At 34.7% G+C, this 12,082-nt stretch overlaps 1 protein-coding gene across 1 annotated transcript; it reads right to left on the bottom strand.

Annotated features, from left to right (window-relative positions):
- Nucleotides 1–237: 237 nt before the first annotated feature.
- Nucleotides 238–3,570, bottom strand: WRKY39 (WRKY DNA-binding protein 39). Its single transcript, XM_006838782.4, has 3 exons — nt 2,025–3,570; nt 1,772–1,897; nt 238–779 (listed from the first exon to the last, which is right to left on the bottom strand). Exons 1-3 carry the CDS (start codon nt 2,669–2,671, stop codon nt 635–637), a joined length of 918 nt encoding a protein of 305 aa, XP_006838845.1. The 5' UTR covers nt 2,672–3,570; the 3' UTR covers nt 238–634.
- Between the last annotated feature and the right edge of the window lie 8,512 nt (nt 3,571–12,082).

Genomic DNA, 12,082 nt, shown 5'->3' with positions numbered 1-12,082 from the left:
GAACAAACTGTTAATAGAAATCAAAGAAAAATAAAATTATGCCTCGGAGAATAATATCTAAGAAAACAACCTCAGTATACCTAGAGACTACCATTGAATTCTAAATTTCTAGTGCATTAGAACAGATAGTATCAACATTTCACTCTTGTCCTCTTGAATGTTTCCTCCATCTTTATGCATAATTTGATGTAATGACCATTTTGTTGAATAGATATTATGATTCTACATCTGAACAAATTTTTTCCTTTAACCATGGTTTACTGCTTTGCTAAAAGTCTGCAAAACAAAATTTTACTCAAAACCAGAAAAGCTCAGATCAAAACAGGGCCAGACAAGAGAGATTAAAGTAAGTACTCTGGAGTGTGAAATGTGGAATAAGAAAAAGGAAGCAAAAAAGGATCAAAGTAGGATGCAGCCACCATAAAAACAATTCTTACATTTTTCTTTTTCATCTTGCAGGGAGCCTGTCTCACTCCAAAAAGGCCACAATGGCTCAAAAAACCAACCTTTTCCCATCTGTATTTCTTCTCCATCACCCCCGTATTTACAGGACAACGTTTTGGTAAATGGCAGCCACGAAGATGAAAGAGCACAGGGTAGAACGTTTCAAACTGAGGCTAGCCAAGTTGAAACACTAAGATTGATTGGGTTGGGATAATAAACGCGAATGGTTGTGCTCCCCTTCATAAGTGACTATTAGCATTGAAGGGTCTTCTAAGCACCTCTCAACATGTTTCCTAGCAGGGCAACCCCTCATGCTGCTACATTTGTAATATCCCCTGCAAAAGGCCCAGATTGTTAGTCATTACTTGATTTTATTATTCCGAAGTTTCTTTTTGTGATTAAAAGGTTCCCACTTTCTCATTTACGACAGAAACTACATTCTGATTAAAAATAATCCATATTTAATATCCAGCTGTAGCTTCAACATCGTAGAAACTTCAACACTAAACACTATACTGTTATCAATGTGTCACAAGTAACTACAGCCAATCTATAAAAATCTGGTACAGATATCGCTAACGAACACATGCATTAATCATTCACAACATAAAAATGGCAAACCACCATTGTTATAATGCTTAAAATTGAGAGGAGAGAGCAAAGAAATTTAGGGTGACAACAACCAATTTCAATTTGTGCTTTATATATATGCCCTGCTCAATTATGCAGGCCATATTCAGACAGACGGATCAAATAGCAGAATTGCAAAGACAACACATCAATAATACATGAAGAAACAGATACAGTAAGATAGATCCATAATTTCAGCAAGTAAGAAGAAAGTTCCATTTTCAACATTACGGAGTACCTTCCACGGATGTGCTTAAAAAAGGCATCATATAAGATCCCACCACAACATAATCCAAAACCAAAACAGAAGCCATAGAGTAATACCGGCTACTCGTATCATATCTGCTACTTATACAAATGGAAGACAATGTGTTTATGTGGCAAAAAACTCAAAATGGGTAAGAATTTTAAAGAGTGAAAATCCCATATTATAATCATCAGAATGAAGAATATAGAGCAGAAACATCGATCAATCGGCAACCAAGCTGCAGAAAATATACAGATACTGGGACTGATAGAAGCAAATCACTGTAATAGACATATACAGAACATACTTAAGCAAAGAAATAAACTGCCAGTGGGTGCAAATAAGCCCATCTCCATGCAAATAAATCATCAAAACAATTACAAGAGAACAAAGAGAGAGAGGAGAAATCTCAGAGATGAAATGAAGGGAAAGATTAGTCTCAAATTATACCTTGGATGAGGAGAACCTTTAATTGGTTTTTGTCCATACTTCCTCCATGAATACTCATCAGGAGGGATATCAGCAAGCTTGTTACTAATTGCAGGAACCTTAATGGATCTCTTCACCCTAATTTTCCTGCAAAAAAACCTACCCATACTCAAAACGAAGAAAACAAACATAAAAACCTAAATTCTTTCTCCCTCTTCTTCTCATGCAAAACAAAACAAAAAAAAATCGAGAATGAAAAGGAAAAGAAAATGACCTTCTCTTTGAACAATGACATCTCCCACTGGTGCCACATTTCCCACTCCCATCTTCACCTTTACCAGAGCACCTCCTCTTCTGGCTATGACCACTTCTATCCTGGGAAGAAGCAGGAATCAAATGGAACGGCTTCCCATCCATACTAGCTACACTTCCATCCATGCTCAGTGATGAAATGAATGACCTCGATGAAATCGTCGGCGTACAGCTCGAATTATCAAACTTCAAATTCATGCTCCCACTGTTGCTTCTCCTGTACATGAGATCAGCTTGGGCCTGCAACTTCATTTGTTGCTGAAACTGCATCATGTGCTGAATCTGCTGTTGCTGAATAATCTGTAAATGGGTGTTTGGTCCCTGAATTTGAAGTTGGGTTTTGGAATCAGAGATGGGTTGTTCGATTTGGGTGGTCTCCAGTAGAGATTGCTGGCACGTGGAAGGTTTCGAAGGGGCTTTCCTGAACCTTGCATGGCCTAATCTCTGGTTCAGGAGAGAGACAACCTTCTGAAATTTCACTAAAGCCTCTGAAGTGGTGGAACCCATAAGGGTTTTCAACTGTAACTGATCTTGGGGCTGAGATAAAAGGCTCAACACTCTGTGGCAGCATTCAACAGCTGCTCTATTAGCTTCTTCCACCTCATCCATTGAACCCCCTAAACCAGAAAAACCCTAACCCTGATATTGAAACCCTAACCCTAATACTGAGTAACAAATCCCAGAAAAACCATCATATTTCTCCTATCAAACAAGAACAAAAACTTGGCTTTCCTCAACCAGATCTGTGGTACAAAAGAGGGTTCTAAAATTCAGAATCAGAGAGAGATGTCCATCGATCTAGAGAGAGAAAAAAAACCCAAACTGGGATTCGATCATGGCCGCCAAGGAGTCGAGCTTTAAGCCACGTAAAGATATTACAGAGAGAAAATGAATATAAAGGAGGGGGGACATGATTCTTTTCAGTTTAAAATGGGAAAGAGACCATGAAAACTGTGGTTTTTCAAAGAGGATGAAAGCGAAGGTGGGCTCCCGCCGCTAGGGTACGAAAAAACCCTAGAATTCTCGATCTGCCATGGATGCTGAGATCGAAGAACACGGAAAAAACGACTAAGGAACAGTGGAAAAGATTGAAAAGGGGGAGAAAAAATGGAGGTTACAGGCATAAGGCTTTGACAAAATGGAGGGTCGTACCACGCTGCTACAGACAAACGAAAGAGAGAAATTAATGATCAAAAAAAAAAGAGGAAAGAAAAAGGTCTTCGTAATCATTTTAAATGGAAAAAATTTACTATAATACCCTCCGTAGTTTCGGTTTGGAACGAAACTACCCCTAACGGGTTTGCTCGTAACTGACAACTCGTTTGAAATACCCACGAGATTGAGGAATATGTCCCTCAGGTCCTTCAGGAGGAGGCCCTGTTTCGTAACGCCTACGGAATATATGAGAAACAGGAAGCCTTAGAGAAAAAACGCAGAATAGAAAACTTATCGCTAGAAGCGGGAAAAGCTTTAGGTGCAATTTTTGTAAAAATCAAATAGAGCTTGGATAAAGAGAAATTGAGAGATGGTGAGCAGACCAACCAAATAAAAGAGTAAGGGGGGGGGACCTCCCTCCCATTTCCCCCTTATTTATCTGAGAAATCTGGCGGCTATAAATTTCCCTAAATTTTTGGGGAAAAAGTGTGGAAACAGTGAGAAATACCTGTATTTTCTACACTTTTTTCCATTTCTAAACAGGCGAAAATGGCGTAAATGATAATAAGGAGAAAATGACATATTTTATCAATTGTTGTGTTTCTCTTGTTTGGGAATGGGAAAAAAAAGTGCGGAAATGTGGAGCTTCGCATTCCTTTGGGTTTTGCTCACTTTTTTCTAAATTTAGGGAAAACTGCAGCACACCCTAAGGGGTGGGGTGATCCACCTATTTCTTAGAGAAAAGGAGAAAACGCGAGCCCCTTCATCCTCATTTTATTTTTCTAACCTCATGATCTCTCTCTCCCCCTCTCAATCTACCTTTGACCTAAGCTTTTTCCCGTTTTCACATACAAGTTACCACAGAAAGGTTCTCAACTTCTACCCTTTTTTTTTTTTTTTTTTTGTTTCTTCAAAGCTTCCACTTTTAAGAGATTCTCCAGGAAAACAACATTCACAGTTATCAAACGGCTCCTAAAGGTATTTGGTTTTCTTTAGCGGAGTGACCATCATTAAGGTAAGTGATGATTTTAGAACCATCAGTATAAATTCTTATATTCTTTTGCCACTGAATATTTACAACTAATAAGAAGTTCTCAAATGGCATTGACCTTGTCATCCATTATGCGGATAATCTAATATTAAAATTTATAGGATATTTATATCTTCATCATTTTTATATTTTTTGAATTTTTAATTAAAAATAAAAATAAAATTTCAAACTACCATATAGGTTTTGACACCAAATGTGCATCTGCCGATAGGATTTGGACGTGTATGTTAATACTGTATTAAATAGCACCCAGATATTTGTTTCTAATTATGTACAGTATGGTTTTCTAAGTAAATTCTACCATACAAATTCTAGAACCAACTGCTGGACGTACTTCATCGGTTTTCAATTGTTATGATAGAGAGAGAGAGAGAGAAAGCGGGGTAGCCAGCATCAACCAACCCCTCATCTGCTGCAACAGTTCAAGAAAGAGTGAGTAGTGAGAGAAACAACAAAACCATTACCACCACTTTGTCGAGTGTTTTGGAATCGGCCGAGTCGGATCAGAATCACGAGCTTCTCAATTCTTAACTAAGCGAATTATGTTGGTTTGACATGAACGGGCACACTTTGTATATTATCCATTTACTCCCTTAAGTAAAACCCAATCAGCCGATAAACTAACCCAAAGTTAAAAACTTCCAATTGAGCTCTCTATGCATTAAGAAAAACATAACTCAAGATTAAACAAAGGTTGTCCAATTTTTGAAGGACGAGATCTAAACGTCATAACACTCATAATTTAATATTTATTCTGAAAATAATCATCAAGTGATTCTTAAGTTATTCCAAAATTTCAAAACGAAAAAGTCCTCCTATTTTTATATATATATATATATATATATTGGAAAATTGTTTTATGGGGGCTAGACCGTATTTCTACAATATGTGGTCCCAAAGTATAAAGCATACATCTTTAAGATGGATGCAAATAGGTGGCTCATCTAAAAACAATTGAAACTAACGGTCCAAATGCTATTTTAATATAATTATTATTTTTAAATTAAAATATTTATTTATTTATTCATATTCATAATCTTCTTGACAGAGATTACATGTTTTTAAAAATTAAATGTAATATCTCAAAAATAGATTTCAAATATGTGAGTCACAAAAACTGTGTCTATATATGTTTTAAGAGTAATGATCTTATGAAACCCTTCCACACTCATGTGTATAGGATTTCAAATGATCACTATTAAATTTGATACAGATATTTAAAATTTTCAAATATTACATCCACATGATAAATTTTGTAAAGATGTGTACCAAATTTAATGGTAATCTTTTGTATGGGTATAAAAAAAATATAATAAATTTACTGTTTATATTTTAACCAAAAAAAGTAAATGTACAATATATGAACGGCTTCTCCCAAGTTTCATAAGAAGTTGAGGGTAGTCAATGGTTGCTTATTAAGGTGAGAAAATGGCATATTAGAGATTTATTTTTTCAAATACGAGAATACCCCTAAGTGCGCTAAACTGGGCCACCTGTAGCCGTAATGATTAAGACCTAACGTGGCGATCCAAAAGTCGGAGATTAATTTTACGGTGATTATTGCTGTAATCTTTTGTGCCAACCTTATTGTTACCATAATCACGTCACGTTTTTTTTTCCTTCACATGGTCAAGTGAGAACTGCATTTCCATTTCTACCCCCAATGCTTATACACGTTCGCCATCTTCAGTGGTTCTAGAGAGAGAGTGAGACTAGAGCTCAAGAGGACACGGAGCATCGCCTATGGACAGTGTTATAGAGGAATATACACGTGGGAATATCACATATGAGAGGGAGGCACGTGGTAGAGAGATACTTACAGGGTGAAATACCTCCCAGAAGTGATATTTCAATGATGTGGGATAGAGAGAAAAACGATTCACTCAAAAAAAAAAAAGTTAAGAGAGATAAACAACTGTGAGAGAGAGAGAGAGACCGAAGTGCGATGGTAGGCGGTGACCAATGGTGTTTTTGTTTTTTTTTTTATTGAGACGTGGAAATAACGTGTTTTTTTTTCGGTAAGTAAGAATAACATGTTCAAACACTGTAATTAGTTAGGGAAAAGTAGTTGATAATTAATAATTTAACGATAATCCCGATAAAGGTTTAGATTTAGTGAAAATAGAATATAAGTCCATCTCAAATCTTTGTCTGAAAAATACTTTGGACCAATGGTTTAAAAACCGGATCGGTGACTCGGATCGGGCTTTTCAAAAACCGATCCGGATCGGAGAATCGGCGATCCGGATCGAAATCGGGTGAATCGGTCAGAATAAAGCTTCAAAAAAATCCGAAAAAATTATTAAAATTCATTATAAGTATTGGTTTTTAGGAATTCAATAAAAAATGAGGGTACTCCATTAAGAATTTTCATGTTTTTGAATGAATATGCGAATATTGATATGTTCTTTCCCTGCATGAACCGCCATTCAGCATTTAATTTACAGTATTTCGTGCTCATCCCTACACTGTTGCTGTTGGGACTCGATATGTGAATTATATGGCTGGGATAGGGTGGCCTCAAAATCATCATCTCTCTCGTTTTCTCTTTGAATAATATGGATTAAAAAAAAAAAAAAACAAATTTTCAAAAAAATCGATCATGGATTAAAAAAAAAATCACAAATTTTCAAAAAATTCTATCATGGATTACAAAAAAAAAATTCAATCATGGATTAAACAAAAAAAATCACAAATTTTCAAAAAATTCAATCATGGATTACATAAAATTCGATCATGGATTACATAAAATTCGATCATGGATTACAAAAAAAAACAAAAAATTCAATCGTGGATTACAAAAAAAGAAAAAAATAGTTCGATCATGGATTACAAAAAATTCAATCATGGATTACAAAAAACTCTATCATGGGTTACAAAAAAAGCAAAAAACAAAAAATTCAATCATGGATTAAAAAAAAACAAACAAACATTTCGATCATGGATTACAAAAAAAAAACAAACATTTCGATCATATATTACAAAACATTCGATCATGGATTACAAAAAATTCTATCATGGGTTACAAAAAAAAAAAAAAAAACAAAAAAATCGATCATGGATTACAAGAAAAGAAAACAAACATTTCGATCATGGATTACAAAAAATTCTATTATGGGTTACAAAAAACCAAAAAATTCGATCATGGATTACAAAAAAATCTATCATGGATTACCAAAAAAAAAAAAAAAAAAAAAACCGTACGGAATCGCGATTCATTGTTCGGACTCGCCGATTCCGTACAGTGAATCGGCGATTCACTGTACAGAATCGTCCGGTTCTCTCTAAAACCGGACGATTTCCGATTTTTGGGCGATCCGGTTCCTTTTTCACTATTTCCGAGTCGAACCGGGCGAGTCCGGTTCGACTCGGCGTTTTTTAAAACGCTGCTTTGGACAATAAAAATTAGGTTTAGAATCAAATTCCGACACCCACTATAAACTTGAAACTCAAAAAAATATACATATCTTACGGCTCTGAGTATTTATTTTAGGGTGATACAAATAATATTTATTTTTATGACGAAAATGAACTCATTTTTTATAGGGTGGTGCAGTTTGTATAGAGCCTAGGCTCTAAACGATAAAATTAAAGCGTACTTTCAAATAGTATCCAGAAATATGATTTTAATATTGAAAATTATTGTTATAGCTTTAAAATACAATTTTATATTTATTTATAAAGTTTAAAGCTTCAAAACTAATGTAAATCGACATATCTATGAAAACTTGAAAAACTTGAAAATTGACGGTCCAAAAATATGTTATAAAATACATTATTTTTAAAACTTACAATCCATTTTTTTCTCATGTCCATGTACCTTGATGTCGAGATGATCAATTTGAAGATATTTGGGCATCAAAACAACATTTTTTAGTGAAATTTTTGAAGTAGGCTCAAATTTGATTGTTTAGAGCCTCGGCTCTATATAAAATGTTCTCATTTTTATAATATATATACTTTTAAGTATTGAAATCTAACCAAGGTCAAGGCGATCTATTTAAAGGGGTGCCGTTTGTATGGAGCCTAGGCTCTAAATAATCAAATTAGAGCCTAATTTCAAATACTATCTAAAAATGTGGTTTTACCACTGGAAATATTTATGATGGCTTTAAAATATATTTTCATATTTATTTATAAAATTTAGAGTTTGAAAAATAGTATAGATCGATAGATCTATAAAAACTTTAAAATTTTGAAAATTAACAATTAAAAAATACATTACAAAATAAATTATTTTCAAAACTTGAAATCTGTTTTTTTTTCTCATGTCTATGGATATTGATGTCAAGATGATCGATATGAAGATATTTAAACATCAAAACAATATCTTCTAATGAAATTTTTGAGATTTGCTCAAATTTGATTGTTTAAAGGGTCGGCTATATGTAAACTTTTCCCCCTATTTTGAAAGCTTTCCACCATCAGATTTATAATTTTAATGAATTTTGAGGTGAAATTTTACTTTTTAGAAGCCTTAACAAACTATTTTCCCTAATTATTTTTCCGGATAAAACTTAACGCTCATCATGGTTTCGTCGTGGAGCGTGTGCCATAAAAAGGCGTCAAGGGCATCTTCGTCCTCTTGCTTCTAAACTTTTTAATCCAGCATCATTAATCACCATCTCTTTTATTAGGCGTTAAAAAATTTACCATGAAAGTCTCTTTTATATTGCAACCTTGCCCCTCACGCTGAAGTTGTTTTCCGTCCAACGTCACCCCCATTATAAAAGCCAAAATATATTATAGTAAGTCACATGCAAAGACTTTGTTATAGAATAATAATAATAAATTAATAATTAAAAGAAGACTAGAGGGTTGATTAATGTATGGATGTGCCGTAGGGGCAAATCCAGAATAAAGCATCCCCCTTTTCCTCAGAATTCCTTGAAAGGAGCCGCGACAATAGCATGGAACATTTTCTTTAAATACTAATTTAGAGTGGAAGTGTGGATTATATTGGTAAATCAATAAGTCTTTCTCTCTTTAATGGCCCTCTCTCTTTAGTCTCTATGGTCTCACTCAATCGTTTGTCAAGCCTGCCCACCTTGAGGTCTCTCTCTTGACCCGTTAGGGTTCTCTCTCTCAAATCCTTCCTAGAACCCGACCGGTGTCCGGTTAATCGAGCTCGTCTACTTTTTGGGAGCTTGAGTATCTTCGAGTTGAATGGCCAACTCAAATAAGGGATCTTCAAAAATCCCAAAAAACGTACTTTAAAAAAATATATTATTTGTAACATGTTTTTTTTTTTTATGTTCTATTATTTTGGTAAATATTAAAAAGTATTTTGACCATTAATACTTATTTTTATATCTTTCAATTTTTCTGGATATTCTTAAAAGGATTTTATTAAATTTTAACGTCTTTCATCTTTAGATTTACTTAAAATTTTCAACATATTTTCTTTTGCTAGCTGGGCACCTGGCCAACTCGAGCTGATACCCGTACCGGTTCTAGGTTCCTTGGTCCCGTTTCCACGACCTGTTCTTGCAATCAAACACTGCCCTCGACCTATTTATTGTACGAAACATACTTGACACCACTACGACTCCCTCTCTCTCTCTCTCTCTCCACTTACCACTTGCTACTTCTCCCACTCTCTTAAGACATCATTACGTCTCTCTCTCTACAACAGACACGTCGCATTCACTAGAGACAAAGAATTTGGGTATATTTTGTCTCCTCCTTGGAAAACGACCAAGTTCTATTTTATTCTTAACCTAACCCTAATTTACGACAGTTTCTCTCCACACCACTAAAAACTTCTACCTCCCTTTCCATGTAGAACAAACTCTTACTTCCATCCATATCTTTAAATCTAAATTAAAAAAAAAAAACCATGACTCATATCGGCCAAGGTATTTGGCTATGATACAAGTAATTCGGCTGAGTCTAAAATATACTTGGCACATATAAATAAATAGGATTTTTTTTGAAAGAGTTAATAGAAATGGTTAGAAGACTATGAAACCTGAAAAAATTATAAAAAAAATTCTTGAAATTTTTTATTTAAACATTTAATATTTTATAAAAATGAAAAATAAAAATTTACAACGCATCTTAAAAATTATTAAAATTATCTAAAAACATATTCCTAACCACTACTAAGAGGTTTTCAACTTTCTACATCATTTTCCAGGTCTTTTGGGCCTTCGCCAATTGCCCGGGAGGCCTGACCCTCTTGTGGCCCGAGTTATTTCCTGCACGGAATAAACGCATCTAGCGCAATGGCAAAATAGTCATTGCAGCCAAAAGGACCCTTACGGGATTTTACACAAGTCGGGAGTAATGAGAAAAAACATTAGTCAGAAAGAATACATCTAAAAATGAATAGCCCAATAAAAAAATTTGAAACTGCCGTCTCCGTCAAACATCTCGTGGTCCCCACGTCTTGAAATTCCGGCGAACGGCGCCCACGGTAACCGAAGATGCCTGTGCTAATAGGCCAATAATATGACACCATGTGGAATAGTCCCTCTCGATATCTGACACGTTTGAGATGTGGTTGACTGAGACTGTAAGGTGGGCCCAACCTCTCTTGCTGCCGTTGTGAGAGAGTGGCGGGTCGCGGGCCCCACTCTCGGTCTGCAAAACGTTGACCGAAAGCGAATGCACTCCAATAGAGGGCCCCATCGGAGAAGCTGACAAATGACAATACCGCCCTTGAACGGTACTTCATTCTAGAAACCCGTGATAACGTAGCTGTTATTCTAACGTCTATGCTACTTCCAACCCTGTTTGAAAATTCGGATTGGTGAGGCGGATCGTTCATAAAAAAATATGTGCGCGTAGGATCGTGGATCAGTGATATAGATCGGGTCTGAATCGGTTTGAATTGATGATTACAAATTTATTCAAAAATTTATTTTAAAAATAAAAATAAAAATAATATTTTATGGAGTGAAGATTTAGATAAGACCTAAAAATATAATATATAAGCTTAAAAAAAGGGGAAAAATATATATATAGGGGTATTAGTGGGGAATCGGGTAGGGACCCATTCAGATCGGCGATTTGGATTGAAAATTGTCGACAGATGCTTTAGGGTACATGTGGAAGGTTTGGTCCATTCAAAATCGCTTAGGCTACTAGTTGAATTAGTTACATTACATTTAAAAAATATGAGGTTTGTATATTGCCGAATATGTCGTTCCATTATAAAAAACCTTATGGTGGAATGGAATTTTATGTTCAACCTAATTATAAAATTAAATATCTAAAAATGGTGCATATTGAGAAAATCTATAAATATTTGAAAATCACAGACCTATAAACTTTTTAAAATTTTACAATTTGACGGTCTAAATGACTCGTTATTAGATGCATTATTTTTAGAAGCTATAAGTCATTTTCTTTTCTAATTTAAAAATAAAAATTATTATATTTTTGAAATGCACCTTACTTCTATAGTATAAGGTTGTAAACTTATACAAACTTTTTCCTTTAAAAAAATATGAAAAAAACAAGGTAGTAATCTTAAGATATGAAATACATATTACATAGTAGTGGGTATAAGTGGTAGGGGTGAGACTTCACTAGCGGCTCCATGAGAAATTGAAGAACACAACGCAATCAAGGACCGCAAATAGAGGGGATCAATGGATATGTTCTGGAATTCTAGGGACCTTGAGTACCCAACTTCTATTGAAATAGGGATCGATACATTTTTGTATTATTATAAAGGGTGCGGTTTGTATAGAGCGAATGCTCTAAACAATCAAATTTGAACCACCTTCAAATAGTGTAGAGAAATATGGTTTCAATGTTGGAAAGTTTTGAATTATATTTTCATCTTTAGTTATAAAATTTAAAAA

This window comes from Amborella trichopoda, chromosome 3 (genome assembly GCF_054954075.1).
Source record: "Amborella trichopoda isolate Santa Cruz 75 chromosome 3, AtrichopodaSantaCruz75HAP2 v2.0, whole genome shotgun sequence".
NCBI lineage: Eukaryota > Viridiplantae > Streptophyta > Magnoliopsida > Amborellales > Amborellaceae > Amborella > Amborella trichopoda.
Note: the sequence above shows the minus strand (reverse complement) of the source record. Positions and strands in the feature narration are given on the sequence as shown.

Excerpts from the sequence above, each read along its gene's own strand:
- WRKY39 (XM_006838782.4), bottom strand. The coding sequence starts at position 2,671 with ATGGATGAGGTGGAAGAAGCTAATAGAGCAGCTGTTGAATGCTGCCAC. Across the intron at positions 1,898-2,024 it reads TGTCATTGTTCAAAGAGAAG|GAAAATTAGGGTGAAGAGAT; the intron begins GTCATTTTCTTT and ends GTTTTTTTGCAG. Across the intron at positions 780-1,771 it reads AAAGGTTCTCCTCATCCAAG|GGGATATTACAAATGTAGCA; the intron begins GTATAATTTGAG and ends GGCCTTTTGCAG.